The 26635-nt window shown below is 46.9% G+C and overlaps 1 protein-coding gene across 1 annotated transcript in view; it reads right to left on the bottom strand.

Moving 5' to 3' along the window:
- The window catches only part of GIPC3 (GIPC PDZ domain containing family member 3), a 163121-nt gene extending 144640 nt beyond the window's left edge, over nt 1–18481 (bottom strand). Inside the window, exons 1-3 of the mRNA XM_075281425.1 lie at nt 18476–18481; nt 13251–13436; nt 5989–6169 (exon numbers count right to left, since the gene is read on the bottom strand). Of these exons, the coding sequence (XP_075137526.1) occupies nt 5989–6169; nt 13251–13436; nt 18476–18481 (373 nt within the window). The remainder of the gene's footprint in view (nt 1–5988; nt 6170–13250; nt 13437–18475) is intronic.
- Nucleotides 18482–26635: the final 8154 nt, after the last annotated feature.

Raw genomic sequence — 26635 nt, 5'->3', positions numbered from 1 at the left:
CAATATAGTCTTTGAATTCCCAGTCAGAAAATGGCACTATATACCAGTAGCAACAATTGTGGGTGCATGTAACCCCAATATAGTCTTTGAATTCCCAGTCAGAAAATGGCACTATATACCAGTAGCAAAAATTGTGGGTGCATGTAACCCCAATATATTCTTTGAATTCCCAGTCAGAAAATGGCACTATATACCAGTAGCAACAATTGTGGGTGCATGTAACCCCAATATAGTCTTTGAATTCCCAGTCAGAAAATGGCACTATATACCAGTAGCAACAATTGTGGGTGTATATAGCCCCAATTCTATTGCTAGGGGACTTCCAGTGTATTGAAGTTAGTTTCTGGGGTGAAAGTGGGGGGGGGGCACACCGTTGGAACGCGGATTGGGGGTATATATAGGGTATACGGGAATACACTGTCAGTGTATTCCATTCAGGATCCTGGGAAAGCTGGGTTGCGGCGATTGAGCCCGTCAGTGCCACGTTACACTGACAAGCTTCTCCCTGGAAATTAGCTCTTACAAGAGCTGTTGGTTGTCTTCTCCTTCCTATCCTATTCTATCCCTGCCTACCAGAATCTAATCCCTAGCTAAATGGACGGAAACCTCCATCCCCGGTGAATTGCAAGCTCAGAATGACGCAAACCTGGGCGGCGCTGTTCTTTTAAATCAGAGGTCACATGTTTTCGGCAGCCAATGGGTTTTTCCTATTTTTTTCAACGTCACCGGTGTCGTAGTTCCTCTCCCAATCGAGTAATGGCAATCGAGTAATGGCGCACTTTACCACGCGGTGTTCGATTCGATCATGGCGAACAGCGTGATATCCGATCGAACATGTGTTCGATAGAACACTGTTCGCTCATCTCTATTTTTAATGTGTATATTTTTGTATTTATGTATGATATACTTTATGTGGTTTTAAATGTGTGTCATTTTCTCGCTTCTCTTGTGGTGAGTTCAACCATATGGAAAGTGTTAGGCACTAATGGCTGTTGCCAATTAAAAACAGATTGGATTGTTGTATGGACTCACTATAAGAGAAGTGTGGAGTAACTAGAGTGCAGGCTTTGGACTTATAGTCCGAAACGCGTCAGTCTGACGTTCAAGATACATTTTGTTTCGTGTTCAGTGCTTTTAAAGAAAATCCTATTAATATTATAAATGTGAAAGTTTGTGAGTTTGTGGGTTTGTGTGTTTGTGTGTTTGGATGTTTGCATGTTCGGATGTTTGTTCCTCAATCACGGAAAAACCGCTCCACCGATTTGGCTGAAATTTTCCACAAACATAGCTAATACACCCGATTAAACAATAGGCTACTTTTCGTCACAATAGCACACATACGTTTTTCCCAGGACCTCCACAAACCCCATACTCACACCACCATCTCTGCAATCTCACACACTTTGGACCATAGCAAGTCCCAAAATTCATATTGCCCTCTACAGCCTCGCCCCTAACCCCACACAATCACATATACATATACTTTACCACTTTGCCCCTCACCTTAACAATACTCCAGGAGGTTCTGTTTAACGCTCCGGAGCAGCCATGTTTGCCAACCCCCACCGCTCTGACAATCCGCGACACCGCCCACCCATGTCAATACCCCTAGGCGGTCTAATAAATGCAAAAAAAAAAGGTTAAAAAAAGTTAAAAAAAAATATAAAAAAAAAAATAAAAAGGATTAAAAATTCAAATCACCCCCCTTTCCCTAGAACACATATAAAAGTAGTTAAAAACTGTGAAACACATACATGTTAGGTATCCCCCACGTTCGAAATCGCCCGCTCTACAAAGCTATACAAATATTTTTCCTGTTCGGTAAACGCCGTAGCGGGAAAAATGGTCAAAAGTGCCAAACCGCCATTTTTTCACTGTTTTGATTCTGATAAAAATTTTAATAAAAAGGGATCAAAGCAATAACATTTCCCGAAAATGGTAGAACTACAAAGTACACCCGGTCCCGCAAAAAAATACTCCCTATACATCCCCGTACACGCACGTATAAAAAAGTTACGGCTGTCGGAATATGGCGACTTTTCAAAAAAAAAAAAAATTTTAACACAGTTTTGGATGTTTTTTAAGGGGTCAAAATGTAAATACAACCATATAAATTTGGTATCCCCGGAATCGTAACGAAACACAGAATACAGGGGACAGGTCATTTTGGTTGCACAGTGAACGCCGTAAAACCAAAGCCCGTAAGAAAGTCGCAGAAATGCATTTTTTCTTCAAATCCACCCATTCTGAATTTTTTCCCTGCTTCCCAGTACATTATATAGAATAAATAATGGTGGCATCATGAAGAAAAATTTGTCCCACAAAAATTAAGACCTCATATGGCTCTGGGAGCGGAGAAATAAAAAAGTTATGGGGTTTAGAAGGAGGGGAGTCAGAAATGAAAATAAAAAAATGCCATCGGCGGGAAAGGGTTAACTTCAAATACTTCTGTCCCAAAGTCACTATGTAAAGTTTCTCACAACACCGTATATATAGCAGCTCAAATACAAATTAACTTCAACACAAAAGTCTCACGTATTCTCTGAATTACAGCAAAAACAAGATATAAACTTACATTTCATATCCCATACGTTAGACACACTACGAAAACCTTACCCACGCCTGTATATACACACTTCTACAATCACCGCAGACGAAGTCGCGGGTACCAGCTAGTGTTATAATAAAGAAGAGAATCTTATCTCCACTGCTGGCCGTGCTGAATTAGTTTTTATTCAAAGAGATTCAGTTATCAACACCCTGAACCGAAGGAGCTGGATATCCGTGCATAGTCAAGGAGTACACATCAACGGTGAAGTCTTGCAGAATATTTAAGATCACCTAGAAGTGGTTGAGTATTTTTTCTTTTCTTCCCTTCTTTTTCCTCTGTATTGATATATCAACTTGTAGCTGCTCTGTATCCCTGTTTTCCACCGTCCGTGGAAAGCTGGACTTCTGTCCCTGCAGTATATAGCTCTGAGAAGAGCTGTTGGTTTTCTTCTTCAGTTCTTCCCTGCCTCTAAAGCTAATCGCTATCTAGCCCGCAGCAGATGTCTTTCTCTCCCTATCTCTCAAATGATGAATATTGGGATAGACTATTCTTATAAATGGGAGGTCGCATGTTTTCGGCAGCCAATGGGTTTTTTCAATTTTTTTCACTGCCTCCGTTGTTGTAGTTCCGGTCCCACCTGCCCTGCGCAGTTATTGGTGCAAAAAACGCGCCAGGGAAGGTGGGAGGGGACACAAATTTTTACTATGTATGCGGGCCTTGTATTCGATTGTGAACAAATACATCGAGCGCCATGATATTCGATCAAATACCTATTTGATCGAACGGCGTTCGCTCATCTCTAGCATTAACCCCTTCCTATTCTATGATGCAGGCAAGATTAAATAGTACTCTGATTCTGGGCATTAAAATCCCTTAGATGCCACTGTCAATGGAGTGCAACATCTAAGAACTTGTCAACATATTCTGAAAGAACAGGCCCTCACACAGCTCTATCATTAAAAAAAAAAAAAAAGTAATTTTATAGCTGTCAAAACATGGTGAAACAAAATCACAGGATGCATCTGACAATACGAGGTACCAGCTGCAAAAAAAAAAAAAAAATAGGATGAAAATATTTCATACAGTTTAAAAAGGGCGTGAAGGGGTCCGGGTTAAGCTGAATTCACACGGGGGTTTTTTGGATCGTATTTTGACGCGTGAATGAGCCTCAGAATCCAGTCCAAAAAACTCCTCCCGCGGCTAGCTGCGATAGTCGCAGCATTCTGCTCCGTTTAAACCCAAAGGAATGGGTCTAGTCGGGAGGGAGTGTTGTGCCACGGATGCCTGCGGCTGATCAGTTGCCAGTGGATACGACCATGAATGCAAGATCTTTCAAAGGTCAGAAAATCAGCAACGATTTCCTTATCATGGCCAGGATATCTTCATGTAGTATGCCTGCCTGATAACCCAGCTACAATATTAAAAACATGCCTGAGTTTTTGACATGTCCCACACCATATAAAGTTTCTGCATTTGTGGTCGTATCCATTGGCAACGGATCAAGACAACAGCACTATCTTTAAAACTCTGCAGCTGCGAACACAGCTTGTGGTAACCCATCAGATCTGCAGAATTTTTAACCACTTATATTTGCAAAAATGTTTAAACTTTTAATTATCTATAAATAGAGATATGATTATGTTCATGGGAATATCCCTTTAAAACTTTTCAGACTTTATTCCAATTCATTAAAAGCAACAGCGGGAGAGAGCCATTCAGAAATGAAAAACAGCAGCGACGATCGTTTCTCACCTCTCAGGTGCTTCTTCAAGCTTAAAGAAACACCTGAGAGGTGCGAAACGATAGTCAATTTTTATATTTTTGCATGCTTCTTTCCCGCTGTTGCTTTTAATGAATTGAAATAAAGCCTGAAAAGTTTTAATGATGCCTTGGGTGAGTGTCCCATTATTTCTATTTTTGCTGTGTTAATATCCCATTTTTACATCATGGTAAACTTTGTAGAAGAAAAACCCCAAAATTGCTAAATAGCTATGTTTTACACACTTAAAAAAATTTATAATAATAATTCAAGGATGTTAAAGAGGACCTTTCACATCCTCAGGCACATGCGGTGTAATACACCGCTAGAAAGTAGACATTGCGCTGAATTCAGCACACTATCGGCTTACCTGTTATGTCCCCTACTGAAGAGCCATTACCGCAGGGGCAGATCCAGGGCCGGGCAACCGGCCGAGACGGTCCCGGTCGGCATGTCCTGATTTCAACTCATCGGCATCCTACGGACGCCGATGAGCTGAATACATAGGCGTTTAAAGCAGGAGCTGTCACAGCTCAGCTCCTGCTTTAACGCTGAGCTCCAGCATTTGTAGCCGCGATGTGATGACGTCACATCGCGCCTACAATTTGTGTATGAGTGAGAGAGCTGCGGGGGAGCGAGGGAAGGTGAGTGTGTTTTATTTTTGTGTATGTTAAACATTTAGGTGGAAAATAATGTAGGGGGCCCATGAAACTGGGGGCAGATGAGGGAGGGGGGGAGGGAGAACGGCATGACACTGGGGCAGATGAAGGAGGGGAGAATGGCATGACACTGGGGCAGATGGAGGGGGGGAGAACAGCATGACACTGGGGCAGATGAAGGGGGGAGAGCGGCATGAGACTGGGGCAGATGAAGGGGGGAGAACAGCATGACACTGGGGCAAAGACGGGGGACATGAAACTGTGGGCAGATGAAGGGGAGAATGGCATGAAACTGGGGCAGAGACGGGGGGACATGAAACTGTGAGCAGATGAAGGGGGAAAATGGCATGAAACTGGGGACAGAGATAGAGGGGGAGACATGAAACTAGGGGTAGATGAAGGGTGTATATGAAAATGGGGGAGAGATGGATAGGGGACATATAATTTACGGGTGACTGTAGCAGGATTATACTGTGTGGAATCACATGAAAAATGAATGAGAATGGACGGAGTCAACATAAAAGTGGGCAGGGCCTAATTGACGCACGTTTTGTTCCCTCTTTCTAGTCTTCAAAAGTTGGGAGGTACGGGTTAGAAGTGCGAGACCCCCCCGGTAAGTAGGGCGCCGCCAAAGGGCCCAGGGCCCCGCAAACCCTGGATCCGCCACTGCGTTACCGTAGCTCTTTAGTGTCAGAAGGGTGTTTCTGACAGCCTGTGAGGAACGCCCCTCTTGACAGTAGATTCCATAGTGCTGTACTGTCAGGAGGCGGGGGGACATTCCTCACTGCTCTTTAAATGTACAGTACCCCAAAATGGTTCAATAAAAAAGCCTGAACATCATGCCCTCACACAGCTTCATGGGCAGAAAATAAAAATGTATGCTCTCTTAAGGTAAGATGAAAAAAAACATCATGACCTACAGCATTTTTGTGGACCCTGTATGTAGTATTTAATTGGGAACGTCTTCAAAGTTTGGCAACCACTGCAATCACTGTAAATTTATGATGTTCATAACTTACCAAAAGCTCGTTTTGGTTGAACCAGGCGTAGGGTAAATGACTCTGATTTTGGAAGTTCTCTCAACATCTTTGCAACTTCATAGTGCCGACAACCAACAATTGTCTGATCATTTATGGCTTCAATATTGTCACCCACATTTACACTTTTCAGTTGGTCAGTGATGCTGCCTTCTTTAATTCTCTAATTGGAACAAAACAGAAAAGAGTGAAAACATGTTTATTTTTTAACCCAACCATTAATTCCTTGATATTTTCCGATTTTCATTTTTGACTCCCAGCCATCCCAAGCCCATAACTTTTTTATTTTTCCATTCACAGAACCATTTGAGAGCTTAATGTTTGTGGGACAAATTGTTCTTCATAACGCTACTATTTATTATTCTTTTCAATGTACTGGATAGCTGGACAAAAAAAAATCAGAATGGCGTGAAATTGGAGAAAAAGTACATTTGTGTGATTTTCTTATAGTCTTCGATTTTTTTAGTGTTCACTCTGCAGCCAAAGTGACATATTACCGTATTTTTCGGACTATAAGACGCAGGTTTTAGAGGAGGAAAATAGGGGAAAAAAATTTTGAAGCAAAAAAAGGGTAAAATATTTAATATATGGGAGCTTTAGTTTTGCAACAGCTGCAAGGCCACATTGACAGGTGACCCTGCAGCTGTACGGGGACGCATAGAGTGTTTTTTATTTAGTAGACTGGGCATTTTTGGACACAGGGATACCTAATGTGTATGTGTTTGTCATATGATTTTCTACTTTTATATATATTCTAGGGAAAGGAGGTGATTTAGAACTTTTACTTATTTCATTTTTTTATTATATATTTTTAAAGCTTTTTTTTTTTTTTTACTATTTTATTTCCCCCCCAGGTGGCTTGAACCTGCGGTCATTTGACTGCAAGTCCCATAGACAGCAATATTGCCGTCTATGGGACATTCTGTATGTTACTATGACGGCTGGTCATAGACACAGCCGTAATAGTAATATAGCAGTGACAGGCCTGGGAGCCTTCATTAGGCTCCCGGCTGTCACCCGGACAGGTCGGCTCCTGCGATATCGCCACACAGGAGCCGGCCTGCAACTTTACAGGTACGGGGCCGGTGGGGACCGGCCCCGGGGGAGAAGGGGCTGCCATTACAGACCCGGCATCCGCTGTAATAGAGAGGCGGATGCCGGCGAAGGATAGATGCTGGGGCCTGAGACATCGCTTGTTTGTTCCTGCCCTGCATGAAGCCAGCAGCGGCAGGAACGATGCTGACATTCCGCTCCTCCGTCCCCCCGCCGGGAATAGCAGCATCACTCCTCCCGCTGCTGGCTTCATGCAGGGCAGGAACAAACAAGCGATGTCTCAGGCCCCGGCACCTGTGTCGGCGTCTATCCCTCGCCGGCATCCGCCTCTCTATTACAGTGGATGCCGGCCACATTTGCACTATAAGACGCACCCTTCTTTTCCCCCCAAATTTGGGGGGAAAAAAGTGCGTCTTATAGTCCGAAAAATACGGTAGTTCTTTTTATTTATATCTTTTTGGGGAATGTCTATTGCTTTGATCACTTTTTATTCAAATTTTTATGAGGCGAAACAGCAAAAATAAATGGCGCTTTAACACTTTTGATATCTAATGTGCATGTATGTGTTTCACAGTGATTTTGTTATCTCTGGGGCGATTTGAACTTTTAATTATTTTAGTTTTTTTTTTTTTCTTACTGCATTTACTAGACCCCCTAGGAGCCTTGAACCACAGAGGGTCTGATCACTAATTCAATTAATTACGATGCTAAGGCATTGCAAAATATCGACATTTGTTTGAAAGGTGGAATAAAGCAGAACAAAAGTATGTCAGACAAGACTGGGATCTTTCAATACACTCCAAGCTGTTATAGCAATGGAAAAGAGATGAGGTGCCGGGGGCCTTAAAGCCAAGCAGTGCGGGTACTGACCGCGAGCATTAGCTCGGGTCTCTGCAGTAGTATGGTGGCCAGACCATAACAGTAACATCACCCAGTGGCGCACACCCTACTTCAGGCAATCAAGGCTCCACCACCTTTTCAGAGCTATACTGCAGGGAGAGGAGTCGAGCTTTCCATGGGGTGTCCCCCCGAAATCTAGCAGGGATACAGAGCAATTAGGTCCGGCTATATACGCTCAACCCACCTTTCCATGGGGTGTCCCCCCCAAACACCTAACAGGGATACAGAGTAATTCAGTCCGGCTATATACGCTCAACTCAGCTTTCCAAGGGGTGTCCCCCCAAACATCTAACAGGGATACAGAGCAATTAGGTCTGGCTATTTACGCTCAATCCTTCTGTGTGTCTCAATCCATGGTGTGTGCCCCCAAAACCTAAGTGGGATACACAGAAATTCAGTCAGGCTATGTATGCTCAATCCAGATATCCACGGTGTGTACCCCCAAAACCCTTCTGGGATACAGAGAAATTCAGTCATGCATTGTACGCTCAATCCAGATATCCACGGTGGGTATCCCCAAAACCTAAGTGGGATACACAGAAATTCAGTCAGGCTATGTATGCTCAATTCAGATATTCACGTTGTGTACCCCCAAAAGCTAAGTGGGATACACAGAAATTCAGTCAGGCTATGTACGCTCAATCCAGATATTCACGGTGTGTACCCCCAAAAGCTAAGTGGGATACACAGAAATTCAGTCAGGCTATGTACGCTCAATATAACAAAAAACTTTGTACATGAGAGGGAAGAAAAAAACGTGGTTTTAATACACAGTGTGATCCCAAATAGAGGTCCTACATCAAAAATAACGTGTCTATACCAAAAACAAATATAGAGAAACCAAAAAAGAAAGGTAATCAGAAACTCAGAATACTGAGGCCATAAAAGACCAAGATTCATAATAGATAAAATATACAAACTTTAATATTACCACATTAAAAAAATTATACAAAATATATGATGCAAATGGCAACAGTAAATATACAAAAATGAGCACAGTGTCCAGTGGTGCCCTAAATAACAACAAAGTGCAGATAGTAAAGAGTTGTACATTTATAAACATATGGCACATAAACCATATGGGTTAGCTATCCAGTGAGACTCAAATACACAGTTAATACCAACAGGATTAGGTAGAGTTGTAATATGGTAAATTATGTATGCAGTCGTCTGCAAATATACAAAAAGCCTCACTATAATAAAGATGGAGTAGTGACCAAACACATTAGTTATTAAATATTAAAGTGCAGGGAAAAAAATACATGGAGCCTGCTCTACAATAGTAAGGTTTGGTCACAAAATGTACTACACGTCATATGCATATTGAAGAGTAAAGCTTACCCATCATGTAAACAATGTGAGGATAAGTTATAGGGCACTAAGAGTTCACGCCGGCTCTCACCCGACGAGTGCGTTTCGGTACGCCTGCCTTCGTCTGGAGATGGAAGAAAGTAACCAAGTCTTGTCCTGGACTGGCTTAGGTAAGCAAAAATGTTTCTGCTCATATGCCCGACTCCTCAGCATACAATGCGTTATCTCTTGGTGGACTCCTCAAAGACACGCAAGATCTCGCATAAGTCTGCCAACATGGGTGAGTTTTGCGCGAGTGGCTAGTACACGGAAAATCTTTGTCCTTGCTGCCTCTGGGCATGCCTCTGGCCACCTTTTTTCCTGCTTAGTTTGCCTCCACATTTACACTGCTTTCCCCGTTAGATATCACCCCTGTCCATGTCGGGTCGGTGGCCTCATCGTCCACCAACTCCTCTTCCAATTGCTCACTCTCCTCTTACTGCAAACCGCACATAACCACAGCTTGCCCTGATGGCAACTGTGTCTTGTCATCATCACTGAGGCCCAGAAACGCCGGTTGCGGGTCCACAATCACAAAATTGGCAGGAAATGGCGGATGGTCCAGTATTTGGGCATCAGAACACACAAAGTCTTCTGGTATCTCCTGCGATTCGGGAAGTGGTTCAACAGAGGGAGAGACAGTAAAAGGACCCGAAAAGAGATCCTGGGAGGGGGCAAGGGTGGGATGACTCTGTTGGGAAGATTGGGCATGTAGGGAGGAAGGAGGGGCAGACTCTTGGGTATGAACAAGACCAGTGGCATAACTACCGCCATAGCAGCGGAGGCAGCTGCCCAAGGGCCCGGGACATTAGGGGCCCGGTGACAGCCACTACCGCTGCTATCATTATACTCAGGGGTCTTTTCGGACCCCCGAGTATAATGATTGGCGGACCGGGAGAGGTAAGAAACATAAAAAACATGTTACTTACCTCTCCACGATCCTGCCAGTCATCCTTTCTGACGTCACATGAACCCGGCCTGCGTTCCGGGTCATGTGACGTCCGACGTCATTGAACAAGGACAGCAGCGCAGAAGGCAGCGGAGAAGACCGCGTAGGAGCCGGGGGACAGGTAAGTAACAGTAGTTTTTTAGTTTCGGCCTAGTCGTCCGACGTCACATGGGCTGGGCCTGCGTCCCGGGTCATGTGACGTCTGACGTCATTGAAGAGCGACTACTTCGTAGGCCAACAGCGTAGGAGCCGGGAGATAGGTGAATAATCATTTTTTCATGTTTTTCTCCCCTGGGTTTCTGATTATTATACTCTGGGGACTGAAAAGACCCCAGAGTATAATAATTGTTTGTGTGTGTCCACAGGGGCAGATAATACTGTGTACTGGGGCCAGTATGGGGACATAATACTGTGTGCAGGGGCCACTATGGGGAAAATACTGTGTGTAAGGGCCACTAAGAGACATAATACTGTGTGCAGGGGCCACTAAGAGACATAATACTGTGTGCAGGGGCCACTATGGGGGATAATAGAACGCGCAGAAATGCGTAGGAGGGGGTCGGCCGAGGTGGGGGGGGCCATGTCAAAAGTTCGCCACGGGCCCCGCCATTCCTAGTTACGCCACTGAACAAGACTGCAGGTAGTGGCTGACTGACTGGTGGAAAAGCAGCTGGAAGCATTATCCTTTAGCCATTGTAACACCTGTTCCTGGTGCTCGGGCCTGCTCTGCATTGTACCCTGCACCCTGCTTAACGCTGCTGTCATATCAGGAATTGTGATGAGCGTATGCTAATGTTTCTTTCGGTTTAAAATTATGTTTCTGTCCATATTAATGTAGAGGAAAGAAGGTTTCCAATTATTTATCCACTTTCATAGAGGTTCTAGTGAGTTTGTAAAGTGTTCAGTGGAAAGGATGGGATAGGATTTCACATAAGTCTGCCACCCATGGGCACTCATGGTGCAGTGTTGATTGGCCGAATGCTGTACCAGTGTACAGCATTTGGCCAATCAACGCTGGTCAGTGCATTCCTATGGCAAGTTGAAGCAGAGCTAGCCATGCGGTTAGCTCAACTACTCCGGACACTGGAGATAAAGCAGAGCTCAGCTCTGCTACACCCAACTACTCCTCCTGTCACACACACAGCTCTGCACTACTGCCAACCATCCCTCCAGCTACTCCTCCTGTCACACACATCTCTGGTGTAACAGAGCTCAGCACACACTCAGGTCTGCTACATCTCTACACTCTGTTGAAGAGATGTAGTAGAGCTGAGTGTGTGCTGAGCTCTGCTACACACAAGATGTGTGTGACAGGAGGAGTAGATGGAGGGATGGTTGGGTGTAGTGCAGAGCTGCTACAAAAGAGATGTAGCACAGCTGGCTGATTTTAGCAGAGCTGAGTGTGTTAGTCTGCTGCATCGGACTGCTACATATCTGCCAGCTCTCCTACATCTACAACTCCTACACACTCAGCTCAACTACATCGGGCCGTGCGCTCAGCTTTACTACTCCAGAATAGTTGAGCTGAGCGTGTAGTATCGGACACTACTGTGGGAGATTAAGCACAGCTGGGATTTTAATGACGATCCTATTCACTACACAGCATGTACCCCACACTGTGTAGGGATTAACCCCGTTGTCCACTTACCTGCAGCTCCCTGTTCTTCTTGGTCCAGTCCGGTCCTCTGTTCGGTCTTCAGAGCGCCCTGCCCCCCTCTCCCCCGACTAGTATTATAGAGAAGGTGGGGCTTAGGAGAGTGTGGGCGGGTACTGGGAGGGGAGACATGAGTGATGCACTCACTTCTCCCCACCCACACTCTCCAGCCGCACTAAGCCCCGCCTACTCCCTGCATCTCTACAATACTAGTCTAGGGACCCCCGCCTCCCTAGACTAGTATTGTAGAGATGCAGGGAGTATGCAGGGCTTAGTGCGGCTGGAGAGTGTAGACGGGGAGACGTGAGTGCATCACTCATGTCTCCCCTACTAGTACCCACCCACACTCTCCTAAGCCCCGCCTTCTCCATAATACTAGTCTCGGAAGGCGGGAGCAGGGCGCTCTGAAGACATGTGGACAGAGAACCGGACCAATAAGAGCTGGGAGCTGCAGCTGTGTAGGTAAGTAGACAATGGTGGGGGGTGGGGGTTTAATCACTGCACAGCGTGGGGTCCAACAATTTTTGGACTACATTCTGTGTAGTGAATAAGATCTTTTTTAAAATCCAATCTCCGAATGATCTTAAATTGGATGTTAAAAACGATCCTGAAATGTCAAGATCGGCTCAACCCCAAGTGCTGGCGATGTAGCAGTGTCCAATGTAGCAGAGCTGGACCTGCTACACACTCAGCGCTGCTGCATCGGATTGCTACATCGGTAGAGCTGAGTGTGTAGCAGGTTCAACTCTGCTTCATCTCGGCATAGGAATGCATTGACCAGCGTTGATTAGCCGAATGCCGTACTTCTGTATGGCATTCGGCCAATCAATGTTGGTCAATGCATTCCTATGGGAAAAAGTCAGCTCGCGCATATCGCAAGCTGACAGGGATCCCGACGAGATGGAGCCCAAAAGAGCTGTGTGAGTAACATTCCCCCCTAAATAAAGGTAAGCCCGAGCTAACCCTGCCTGTAGATCTGTCCCTGTCTCACAGTCACATAGTTCACAGTCCCAAATTAGTCGAATGGTAAATCCACCATTCGTCTAAATTGGAGGTTATCTGCTTCCAACCGCCAATTACTTTTTCCGATTTTTTTCACTGCCTCCGTTGTCGTAGTTCCTGTCCCACCTCCCCTGCGCAGTTATTGGTGCAAAAAATGCACCAGGGAAGGTGGGGGGGTGGATACGAAATTTTACTGCGTTTGAGGCCTTGTATTCAATTGTAATCGAATATCCCGAACGACCTGATATTCGATCGAACGGTGTTCGCTCATCTCTACTTTAACAATTAAGTCTCACATTTTATTTTTAAAAAAAAATTAAAACTCCAAAAGCATACCTTTATGAATGCATATCCAGCCCCATTATCAGTGATTGTGAGGCCTAAGGCATCTTCTGTTTTCGTGATCTCTACTTCTTTGGTTTCCCCTCTAACATGTGCAAAGATAAAATCTTCCAAACCAATCTGACCACCAAGAAGCTTCTGCATGTCTACTTTGTGTGTGTTCAATGTGCAGAACAAAATCTATGAAACAAAAGTTATCACATGTTAACATATATAGCTTAGTCTCACCACACACACACCTAACCAAAGGAATTTTCCATAATATCAATCCCACAGAGGGGTACATGGTTTTTATGCTGTCTTAAGTGAACAGTAAAATTATTTTAAATTTTTTTTTTAAATAAATGTAAAAAAAAGGGGAAAAAAAAGCAGCCTTTTTTTTGTCTGCCCTTTTCGGACGGGAACTACACTGTCATAAAGTCCAGAAGGTATAACATTCAGTTCACTATATATAAAGGAAAGAGAGGGAGCCTGCACACGGAGTTACGCTTCGCTCATTCTGAACGTAAAACTCGTTCAGCATGAGCGCGTAAAAACCAGATCCCATTGATTTCTATGGGTGCCGGCATATGCACGCTACCCATTGAAATCCCCCTATTGCTTTCAATTTGATACGCGTGTATCACATTGAAAGCAATAGGGAAAACAGCCTCCCATTGATTTCAATGGGTAGCGTGTGTATGCCGGCACCCATAGAAGTCAATGGGATCTGGTTTTTACGTGCTCATTCTGAACGAGTTTTACGTTCAGAATGAGCGGAGCGTAACTCTGTGTGCAGGCTCCCAGAAAGACACATTCTTTTAAAATTAGTAGTAGTGATCATAGGAATATGTGGAGTTGGAGCAACACGGTGGCTCAGTGGTTAGCACTGTAGCCTTGCAGTGCTGGAGTCCTAGGTTCAAATCCTGCCAGGAACAACATCTGCAATGGGTTTGTATGTTCTCCCCATGTTTGTGTGAATTTCCTCCCATTCTACAAAAATTCATAATTTAAAAAAAAAAGAAGTACATTGTGATACATATATGCGGCTCACAACCTACATTTAAAAATAAAAATAAAAAATTATGTGGAGTGAGTGGGCTCAAAAAATGTCAAGTTCAGAAGGCATCGGATAGAGGTGGGAAATGGATATGAGTGATGGAGAACCACCAATTGCAGAGAAAATCATTAAGAAGCTTGAACCTAGCGTGTCTCCACCATAGTAGAGGAAGTAGTGGTGAGATTGGTCTTTGCAACCCAAAGCGAAAACGAATCCTCCGCCATAGCTGCAGAATGTAGTCACATGGTGATCGATTGTGGAGACCATAATGAAGTCTGTAGAGAAACCAGGGCAATCAAGGTGAAATGTTTGTGAAAGTCGGTCTGCTATATAATAATAATAATTGGGGACTGAAAGACCCCAAATTCTTATGTTATTGCATAATACATGTCAGATTTTGTGGCTGTTCATATGCTCTTATGTAGGGATTTGAAGCTCACCAGGATCGGGAGGGTGCAAAACTAATAAAGAATTCTTGGCAGAGTCCCTGACCCAGGAAGGGGTGGGATTATTTAGATAACGTGGTTTTGCACAAGCTTTGTAATCAACGAGGCATAGTTCCATTTTACAGTGATCTAATTTACATTATATTTTATATTATATTATACTAGCCTCTGCCCACGACTTCATGTGTGGGTTGTTGAAGTGGATTATCCGCCTATATTCAGCAAATTGCTGCCGTTGATGGTTTGCCTGCTCCGGCATTTCGGCAGCTCTCAAGCTGTCCTGGTGCTGAACTTGTTCCTTGCACCGTGCCTGTGATTATTCCGGCATCTCAGCAGCTCGCTGGGAGGCGATATAATGAGCGTGTTGTTGGTATTGATGATCCGCATTTTCCGGCGTTTCAACAACTGGCAAGCTGGCCTGTCACTGAACGCATTCCTCGCGCTGTGCTTGGGATTGTTCCAGCATCTCAGCAAGTCACTGGGACGCCATATAATGAACGTGTTGTTGGGGTTGATAATCCGCATGCTCCAGCGATTCAGTAACTCTCAAGTTGGCCTGCTGTTGAACTCGTTCCTCGCGCTTTGCCCGTGATTGTTGCGGCATCTCAGCAGCTCGCTAGGACACCATATAATGATCGTGTTGTTGGCGTTGATGATCCACCTGCTTTGGTGTTTCTGCAGTTCTCAAGTTGGCCTGGCACTGAAGTTTTTCTTCGCACTGTGCCTGTAAATGTTCCGGCATCTCAGAAGTTCGCTTCAATGCCATATAATGCATGTTTTGTTGGCGTCGATGATCCCCCTCAGTCCGCTTGAGAGCAGCTCTGTGACTTCTGGCTCCTTCATAGCTCTCGTTATTTGCGACAAATTAGATTTTATTTTTCCATGCATGTTTAAAATTGACAAACTGCCAAGCAGATCAGATAATATGTAGAGATGAGCGAACACTAAAATGTTCGAGGTTCGAAATCCGATTCGAACAGCCGCTCACTGTTCGAGTGTTCGAACGGGTTTCGAACCCCATTATAGTCTATGGGGAACATATACTCGTTAAGGGGGAAACCCAAATCCGTCTCAGGAGGGTCACCAAGTCCCCTATGACACCACAGGAAATGATGCCAACACCTCTGGAATGACACTGGGACAGCAGGGGAAGCATGTCTGGGGGCATCTAACACTCCAAAGACCCTCTATTACCCCAACATCACAGCCTAAGGGTGCATTCACACTGAGTAAACGCTAGCTTATTTTGTAGAGTAAAATTACACTTGTAAATTTTGCTATCCCATTGACTTCAATGATATTTTTTTACAAGTGTAAAAATACGCCTGTAAAAAATACGCCTGTAAAAAATACGCCTGTAAAAATACGCCTGTAAAATGTCATTGAAGTCAATGGGATAGCAAAATTTACAAGTGTAATTTTACTCTACAGAATAAGCTAGCGTTTACTCAGTGTGAATGCACCCTTACAACTACACACTTTACACATTCCAAAAAACCTCTATTAAAGTGGGAAAATACCTGGAAACCTTCTTTACTCCCCAAATGGATGGACACAAACCCCAATTTAAGCTCAACAAACAGTAACAACCACCCCTTTAAATCACGTTCCCCATGACAACCACGGATGGAATAGACAATGGGAAATCCAAAAGCCCTCACCCTTAACTGTCATTTTGAGTGTGTGTGTGTGTGATGTGGTAAGACCTTCCAAAATTCACTTTTCTAGCCCTTAACATGAGCCCTTCCAAACAAAGTTACAGGACCTTAAGCTGAGCTACCAGCAGAGATTGAGGCCCTTGGCATGAGTAGAGCTTTGCACCAGCAGTGTTTTTGGCCCTTAGGGTGAGTTGAGCCTTGTACCAGCGTGTGTCCCTTAACATCAGGCGGGCCCTATGTTCTGCGCTTTGCACAAAAGTTCCACATTAACTAGGCTGAATGGTACAAACCTTAGTAGGCCCGAGAACCAGGAACAGGTCTTGCAATGGCTGTCGGATAACGCTTAAAGCACATTGTCCACCAGCCAGTCAGCCTCTACCTCCTCTCCTCCTCTTACCCAACAGCCTTGTCCTCCTTCCACCCAAAATTCCCAATCTTCCCAGAACAATAACCCCAACTGTCCCTGCTCCCCAGAGCTGCTCTCCCTTCCTTTGACTGTACCGCAACCTGCCCCTCCATTTCGCGATTCCACGGACCTAACAGACGAGTATCTGTGTCCAGATGCTCAAACACTAGAGTCTCCTCCATCTCCGGTCGATTTGGTGGCGGATGACCAGCAACCCACCCTCATCGACGACGATGAGACGCAGTTGCTGTCAGGGCAGCCAGTTGACATGCGCATTGTGCAGGAGGAGGAGGTGAGACAGGAGTTGGAAGAGGAGGTGGTGGACGACGAGGACACTGACCCCACCTGGACAGGGCGGATGTCAAGCGGGGAAAGTAGTGTGGATGTTGAGGCAGGTGCAGCACCAAAAAGGGTAGCTAGAGGCAGAGGTCAGCAGCTTAGGCGAAGCCAGGCCACACCCGGAATCTCCCAAGATGTTCCAGTTTGTACCCAGCCCCGAAAAACTCCCACCTCGAGGGCATAAAGAATATATTGGGGCTACATACACCCTCAATTCTTGCTATTGGCATATAGTGCCAGGGTCTGACTGGGAATTCAAAGAATATATTGAGGCTACATACACCCTCAATTCTTGCTATTGGCATATAGTGCCAGGGTCTGACTGGGAATTCAAAACATATATTGGGGCTTTCATACCACCCTCAATTCTTGCTATTGGCATATAGTGCCAGGGTCTGAATGGGAATTCAAAGAATATATTGGGGCTACATACACCCTCAATTCTTGCTATTGGCATATAGTGCCAGGGTCTGAATGGGAATTCAAAGAATATATTGGGGCTACATACACCCTCAATTCTTGCTATTGGCATATAGTGCCAGGGTCTGACTGGGAATTCAAAGAATATATTGGGGTTACATACACCCTCAATTCTTGCTATTGGCATATAGTGCCATTTTTGTGAGTGTTCATTCCCCAAATACATTGGGGCCTGCATCCCCCCCTTAATTTGTTGATATTCGCATAAACACCCAGGTTCTGAGTGTTAATCCCACCAAATAAATTGGGGCCTACATACACCCTTAATTTATTGGTATTGGCATATACACCCAGGTTCTAAGTGTGTTTAAGCAAGGAAAGCATATTAAAATGCGCAAGGTTCCCGGAAAGGGATGTGGACGAGGCCGTGGGCGAGGTCGGGGGAATGCTTCTGGGGAGCAAGTTAGTGGTGAAGCCACAGGGCGTCCCGTGCCTACTCCTGTGGGGCAGCAAGCATTGCACCGCTCCACAGTGCCAGGGTTGCTTGCCACATTAACTAGGCTGCATGGTACAAACCTTACTAGGCCCGAGAACCAGGAACAGGTCTTGCAATGGCTGTCGGATAACGCTTACAGCACATTGTCCACCAGCCAGTCAGCCTCTACCTCCTCTCCTCCTCCTACCCAACAGTCTTGTCCTCCTTCCTCCCAAAATTCCCAATCTTTCCAGAACAATAACCCCAACTTTCCCAGCTCCCCGGAGCTGTTCTCCGCTCCTTTCACTGTCTCTCAACCTGCCCCTCCATTTCGCGATTCCACGGAGCTAACAGACGAGTATCTGTGTCCAGATGCTGAAACACTGGAGCCTCCTCCATCTCTGGTCAATTTGGTGGCAGATGACCAGCAACTCACCCTCATCGACGACGATGAGACCCAGTTGCCGTCAGGACAGCCAGTTGACATGAGCGTTGTGCAGGAGGAGGAGGTGAGACAGGAGTTGGAAGAGGAGGTGGTGGATGATGAGGACACTGACCTGACCTGGACAGGGGGGATGTCAAGCGGGGAAAGTAGTGTGGATGTTGAGCAGGTGCAGCACCAAAAAGGGTAGCTAGAGGCAGAGGTCAGCAGCTTAGGCGAAGCCAGGCCACACCCGGAATCTCCCAAGATGTTCCAGTTTGTACCCAGCCCCGAAAAACTCCCGCCTCGAGGGCACATTTCTCGAAGGTGTGGTGTTTTTTCAAGGAATGCGCCGAGGACAGATATAGTGTTGTCTGCACAATTTGCCTCTCGAAATCGAGTAGGGGCTCTGAGAAGAGTAACCTGTCCACCACTTCAATGCACCGTCATTTGGAATCCAAGCACTGGAACCAGTGGCAGGCAGCAACGGCAGGACAAACGTCGCCCGCCGTTCATGCCACTGCCTCTGCTCACAGTGCTGGCGATGCACTCCAGAAGACGAGCCAGGACATCACTTCATCTGCCTCCGCCACTTTGTTGACTTCTCCCTCATCCTCACCTGTTCCTGTCTTATCTCCTTCTCCTGCACCATCAAAGGCACCATCAGGCGCTTCTTTACAATAACCCACCACCATCTCTCAGACATTGGAGCGCCGGCAGAAATACACCATTAACCACCCACCCGCGCAAGCCTTGAACGCCAACATCGCTAAACTGCTGGCCCAGGAGATGTTGGCATTCCGGCTTGTTGAAACTCCGGCCTTCCTGGACCTGATGGCAACTGCGGCACCTCGCTATGCCGTCCCTAGCCGTCACAACTTCTCCCGGTGTGGCGTCCCCGCCTTGCACCAGCATGTGTCACTCAGCATCAGGTGGGCCCTTAGTTCTGCGCTTTGCTGCAAGGCCCACTTGCCCACCGACACATGGACAAGCGCCTGTGGTCAGGGATGCTACTTATCTTTAAGGACAGGCAGGGTGAATGTGGTGGAGTCTGGTCCCGGGGTACCCTATCTCCTCTCCCAGGCCAAAATTCATGGCAGTAGACTGAAAACCTACTACGCTGCAACCTCCACCCCAGCTACTAGCGGCAAACGCTAAAACACTGGCGTGGGGAGACATCAGCAGGCCGTGCTGAAGCTCATCAGCTTGGGGGACAGACAGCACAGTGCCTCCGAGGTCAGGGATGCCATCCTGGCTGAGATGGCTTTTTTTTTTTTTCCCTGCTACCCCTTGGGCCTGGCATATTTGCGCCTACCTCCACCCCAGCTACTAGCGGCAAAAGCTAAAACACTGGCGTGGGGAGATGTCAGCAGGCCGTGCTGAAGCTCATCAGCTTGGGGGACAGACAGCACACTGCCTCCGAGGTCAGGGATGCCATCCTGGCTGAGATGGCAATGTGTTTTTCCCTGCTGCACCTGGGGCCAGGCATTTTTGTCATGTGTGATAACGGCAGGAACCTGGTAGCGACTCCAGCTTGCCAGCCTCCAACACGTTCCATGTTTGGCCCACTAACTTAGTGGTGCAACGTTTTTTTAAAAAAAATACCCAAATGTACCAAAGCTACTGGTGAAAATGCGGCGCTTGTGCGCCCACTTTTGCAAGTGTACAGGAGCCACTGCTAGTCTAAAAACACTCCAGCAAGGCCTACATCTGCCTGATGTCCACACATGCTGAAACGCTACATACCATATCTTGACCAGAGTGTGTGAGCTGCACAGACCTTTGATGGAGTTCCATCTACAAAACCCAAGGGTTCCTCAAAGTCAGCTCCCAAAGTTTCTGCACCATGAGTTTCCAGGGGTGGCAGAGTTATGGCTAGAGGCAGAGGCATGGATAGGGGTGATGTCTAGGGGCAAAAGCAGTGTGTATGTGGAGGCAAGCTAAGCAGAAAAAACGGGGTACAAGCAGAGGCATGGACTGGGGTGATGTCTTGGGGCAAAAGCAGTGTGGATGTGGAGGGAAGCTAAGCAGCAAAAACTGGGGATACAAGCTGAGGCATGGGCTGGGGTGATATCTAGGGACAAAAGCAGTGTGGATGTGGAGGCAAGCTAAGCAGGGAAAAAAGGTGGCTAGAGGCAAAGGGATGTCCAGAGGCAGCAAGGGCAAAGATGCAAAATTCTCCCCTGTTTCAAGAATTTTCCCTAGGTATGGGACACGTTAATGACACCCCCTGGGCAAACTACCATGGTGGACTGACTTGTCTCCCCACACAACATTCCTGGGAGGAGGGCTGAAACACCACCCTCCTCCTCCTCCGCCGTTAAGTGGACCCCAGCTACGAGCTGGAAACGCTGCAACACTGGTGTGGGGAGATGTCAGCAGGCCGTGCTGAAGCTCATCAGCTTGGGGGACAGACAGCACACTGCCTACAAAGTGAGTCATGCCATCCTTGATGAAACGGCAATGTGGTTTTTGCCACTGCACCTGGGCCCAGGCATGTTGTCATGTGTGATAATGGCCGTGACCTGGGATCGGCTCTTTAGCTTGGCAGCCCGCAACATGTTCCATGCCTGGGCCACGTTTTTAACTCATTGCTGCTAATCTTTTTAAAAAAGTACCCCAATGTTCCTGAGCTACTGGTGAAAGTGCGGCGCTTGTGCAGATAGTTTTGAAATACTATAGTTGCCGCCGCTAGGCTCTATGCACTCCTACAACGCCGGTATCTGCCCGAACAACGGCTGTTGTGCGACGTCTCCACACTGCTGGAACTAAACATATCATCTCTTGAGCAGAGTGTGTGAGCAGCACAGACCTTTGATAGAGTTCCAACTGCAAAACCCTAGGATTCGTCAAAGTCAGTTCCCTCAGTTTGTCAACCATGAGTGGCCATGGGTGGCAGACTTATGTGAAATCCTATCCCATCCATTGCAGTGGACACAAAACATTAGCATGCGCTCATCACAACTCCAGATATGGCAGCTGCATTCAGCAGGGTGCAGGGTACAACACTGACCAGGCCCGAGCACCAGGAACAGGTGTTAGAAATACTGCAGCATCCGCCATTTCCTTCCAATTTTGTGGTTGTGGACCCGCCACTGACGTTTCTGGACCTCAGTAAGGATGATGAGACACAGTTGCCATCAGGGAAAGCTGTGGTCATGTGCAGTTTGCAGTAAGGGGACAGTGCGCAATTGGAAGAGGAGTTGGTGGATGACGAGGCCACCGACCCCACATGGACAGGGGTGATGTCTAGTGGCTAAAGCAGTGTAGATGTGGAGGGAAGCTAAATCAACAAAAAAACCTGGGTAGAAGCAAAGGCATAAACTGGGGTGATGTTTAGGGGCGAAAGTAGTGTAGATGTGGAGGGAAGCTAATTCAACAAAAAAACAGGGTAGAAGCAGATGCATAAACTGGGGTGATGTTTAGGGGCGAAAGCAGTGTAGATGTGGAAGGAAGCTAATTCAACAAAAAAAACAGGGTAGAAACAGAGGCATAAACTGGTGTGATGTTTAGGGGCGAAAGCAGTGTAGATGTTGAGGGAAGCTAAGCAGCAAAAACAGTGGGTAGAAGCAAAGGCATGCAAAACTCTACCCTGTTGGAAGACTTATTCCTAGGTCTGGAACACGTTAATGGCCCCCCTGGACAAATTACTGCCACTCAGGGGCCTAGTGTCACCAGGAGGGACAAGTATAGGCGCATGTCGTGGGAATACCTAGCCGACACCAGCTCTGTCCTCTCCGATCCCTCTGTGCTCTACAGCCTACACTTATTTTCTCATCTTTTTTTCTGCACTGCACATTTCTTGCCAACTTCCTTTGGGATCTCAGAAGAGGTGGTCTCCGTTCTGAGAAACACATCTGATTCCCCCAAGCCTTTAATGGCCTCATCGATAGACTGCTGGCCCTGGAGATGTTGGTGTTTATGCTTCTGGATACCCAGGCCTTCCGTCAGCGGATGGCAGCTGGGGCACCTCCCTATGCTGGGCCTAGCCGTTACTACTTCTCTTGGTGTGCTGTCCCTGCCTTGCACCTGCATGTGTCCCAAAACATCAGTCGGGCCCAGAGCTCTGCGCTTTGCTGCAAGGTCCACTTGACCACCAACACATGGACAAGCGCCTGTGGTCAGGGATGCTGCTTATCTTTAATGACAGGCAGGGTGAATGTGGTGGAGTCTGGTCCCCGGGTGCAAACTGGGGTGGCCTATCTCCTCTTCCAGGCCAAAATTCATGGCAGGAGTAGACTGAAACCCTATTACACTGCAACCTCCACCCCAGCTACTAGCGGCAAATGCTGTAACACTGGCGTGGGGAGTTGTCAGCAGGACGTGCTGAAGCTCATCAGCTTGGGGGACAGACAGCACAGTGCCTCCGAGGTCAGGGATGCCATCCTGGCTGAGATGGCAATGTTTTTTTCTCTGCTACACCTGGGGCCTGGCATTTTTGTGCCTGTGATAATGGCTGGAACCTGGTAGCAGATCTGGAGCTTGCCAGACTCAAACACAGTCCACACATGGCCCACGTTTTTAACTTGTTGGTGCAAAGGTTCTTTGAAACCTACACCATTGTGCCTGATATACTTGTCAAAGTGCGGCCATTTTCGTAAGTGAGAAGTAGTCTCTGCTAGGCAGAAAACATTCAGAGCACACTCCTGTCATCTACGCACCGTTGGCTGCTGGAGGAAGATGAGGGGGATGAAGTGGCATTTCATGTCACTGTCCCACACGAGGCTTGAGGGTGCACTTCAGTGCATCCCATTGCTTCAGCACAGATGGTGTGAAGGGGAGTGGAAAATGGAGGAAATGGAGAGTGACCCTTACAGTTGGGGAAGCAAAGTCATGCCAAGTAACACACTGGCACACATACATGACTGACTTCATGTTGGGTTGCTTTTCAAGAGACAAAGGCATAGTTCACATCATGGAGAGCAAACAATACTGGATTGAACAAAAAATTGGATTGAGCTGATATAGCATGACTGAATTGCTGTGTATCACGCTTAGCTTTAGGGGTAGACCCTTAAAAATTGGATTGAGCTGATATAGCGTGACTGAATTTCTGAGTCTCCCATCTAGGTTTTGGGGTTACACACTGTGAACAACTGGATTGAGCGGACATAGACTGACTGAATTTCTGTCTCTCCCACCTAGGTTTTGGGGGTACACACCCGGGATATCTGGATTGAGCATACATAGCCTGACCTAATTGCTCTGTATCCTTATTTTGGGGTTACACAACCTGAAAAGCTGCTTTGCACATATAAAGCAAGAAGTAACTGCAGTGGATTGCTGCTATTTTTCAGCCTCCCCCCCAAAAAAAAAAAAAATTCAAGTTTTTTTTCCAGCTATATGAACTTGTAATCGCTGTGGATTTCTGCTGTTTCAGGTCCCCCAAAATTCAAGGCTTTTTCCAGCTCTACATGAACTAGTCACTGCTGTAGATTCCGGCTATTTTTCAGGCCCCCCTCCCCAAAATTCAAGGCTTTTTCCAGCTATATGAACTTGTAATTGCTGAGGATTGATGCTTTGTTTCAAGACCCCCCAAAATTCAAGGCTTTTTCCAGCTATATGAACTTGAAATTACTGTGGATTTATGCTTTTTTTCATGCCCCCCACCCCAATTCAAGGATTTTTCCAGCTATATTAACTTGTAATTGTTGTGGATTGATGCTGTTTCAGGCCCCCCCAAAAAAAATTCAAAGCTTTTTCCAGCTATATGAACTTGTAATTGCTGTGGATTGCTGTTATGTTTCAGGCCCATCAAAATTCAAAGCTTTTTCCAGCTATATGAACTTGTAATTGCTGTGGAGAGTCACTGACGGGTGATTTACTCAAGGTATTTAACTAGATCACTGTAGGAGTAAATAATACTAAAACATAACTTTTACTGATATTTGTTTAAAATTAGCCTAAATAAAATGATAACACAATTGCAGTATGACTTCGCTATTATCAGGCAACAATGAATATTTTTATTGCCTTCCCTATACAGTCATCTACAAAATATCTTTTTTCCCATATGTACAGTAGCTCTCAGATAGTTTGTTGAGAACCACACAGTTTACCCCTTGATATCTGGGTACTAACAAATGCAGAGAACAGAGACCCAATTGATCAGGTAGCAATCAACATCTCCCAACAGGTGAATGAAAGCTCTGTGGTCTATTTACTACATATGCAAGGCATATGTAGTAAATAGACCACAGAGCTTTCCCCCTACGCCCAACAGCAGCACAACTGGGGATAATCCTGCCCCTATGAGCTGTTAGGACAGGTGGAATATTTAATTACCTAACAGCAATCAACCCCTATAAGAGGTCAGAGGACCAACTCCCCTTTGTGTTTTTTTCTGTCCTGTGGGACAGGACAGGTGGATGGGGGAGAGGTGCTCTGGCCTCTTACAGGGGTCCCCTCTCCCCCCCTAAGTTTTTTACCTTGCTGCGTGGTCCGGATGAGTCTCTCCCCCTGATCCGGTCCGGGTCCCCGCTGGAGCGTGTGCGGCGGCATCGCGGACGTCGGATACTGCAGGTGCCGGCAGGTAGGAACTTTCGTCGGCCGTCAGGGCCTGGGAACTAGTTTTTTGGTTCCCAGGTTCCGCCCGAGCCAGGGACCGTTTACGGGGAAACCACGCATGCGCAGACCGTGCGGCCAGAGTTACATGCCGCGGCTGTCGGATGACAGTGAAGATCAGCAGGTAAGCCACTGCTGGTGAATAACTTTAAGGCTAATAGGAGGAAGTGGCTCGGACCCAGGTGGCGGGGGCGTGGCTCCGCCCACTGTCCCTCCCCCAGCCGGCCTATTTAAACCCCCCTCCACCACAAGATGGTACCTGTCGCTCCGGTTACAGGTACTTCTGAAGCATTGCTGCCTCAGGATTCAAAGCTCAAGAGCTGGAACTGCTAGTTCGTGCTATCAAGGTTGGTGGAGGGGAGAGTGGGCTGGGGCTGTAACTGTGGTCCGGATTTTTTATATAGTGCTCCTTGGGTTCTTGTCTCTTTCCTTCCTCCCTTTAGTATGTCCTCCTCATCATCCTCGACCCTCCCTCGGAGGAAGACCATGGCGAAGAGGAGACATTTGTCTTGTGCCCAATGTAAAATCCCCCTCCCTGATGCCTGTGAATACAGGTACTGCCAGGGATGCAGAGCGCCTCCCTCTGAGGCTACCCCGATCAGAGAGATGGTCTCCTGGGTTAAGGACTTCGTTTCCCAGTCCATGAGAAAGGTGGACAAGACCATTTCCCACCTCGCCAAGAGGCCCCGGCTGGAGGCTTCGGAGCCCTCCCTCCCGCCTCTTGAGAGGCTTCACATCGGGGAGGTTGAGTCCTCTGAGGAGGACCCTGTGGAGGTGGAGAAGGAGGTGTTTCCCCTCGACAAGATGGGCAGACTTTTCAGAGTCCTCAGATCATGTGATCGGGAGGCAGGGGAAGGGCCAAGCAGGAGGGCTAAGTCCTTTAAGGCTAATACTGACCTGGTCCAGGTAATGGAGGGCGAGTGGAAGCGACCCGAGAAAGCATTTACACCTTCCGCTAGATTCAGGGCACTCTTCCCTATGTCAGAGTCCTAGCAGGGTGTCTGGGGACCACCGCCTAAAGTTGACGTGGCAGTTGCCAAACTATCCCGCTGCAGGACCCGTTGGACCGCCGCGTAGAGGGGTCCCTGAGGCGGGCATACTCTGTCGCCTCGTCACAGGCCTCCGTGGCCATATCGGCTAATGAGGTGGTCTCTGCCCTACAGGCCGAACTATCTTCCCTTGCTAGGGACATAGACACGGGGGTCCTCCAGGTCGCAACTAAAACTCGCCTCCAAATCTATGGCCCTCACCACTGTGGCCAGGCGACCGTTGTGGGTTAAACCATGGAGGGTGGACAACGCCTCCAGACTAGGGCTTTGTACCCTGCCCTTTGAGCCAGGTAGGCTTTTTGGTAAAGCCCTGGACAAAATCATGGAGGATCTGGCGGACACTAAAACCAAAAATCTGCCGCAGCCGCCTGAAAGGAGAAGAACTGCCTTTCGGGGCCGAGGATCCTCCACCAGAGGCTTCAGGGGGCGTGGACGCTCCACTCCCCAGGGCAAAGGTAGAGGACGCGGCACTTTCCGCGATCGTAAGAAGGATCCCTGACCCATCAGTGGTCTGCCATCCTGGGAGAAATCGGGCCCGTCCATCTAGGGCCCCGACGCAAAG

Source organism: Leptodactylus fuscus, chromosome 1, assembly GCF_031893055.1.
Source record: "Leptodactylus fuscus isolate aLepFus1 chromosome 1, aLepFus1.hap2, whole genome shotgun sequence".
Classification (NCBI taxonomy): domain Eukaryota; kingdom Metazoa; phylum Chordata; class Amphibia; order Anura; family Leptodactylidae; genus Leptodactylus; species Leptodactylus fuscus.
This window is presented reverse-complemented; position numbering and strand designations above follow the sequence as displayed.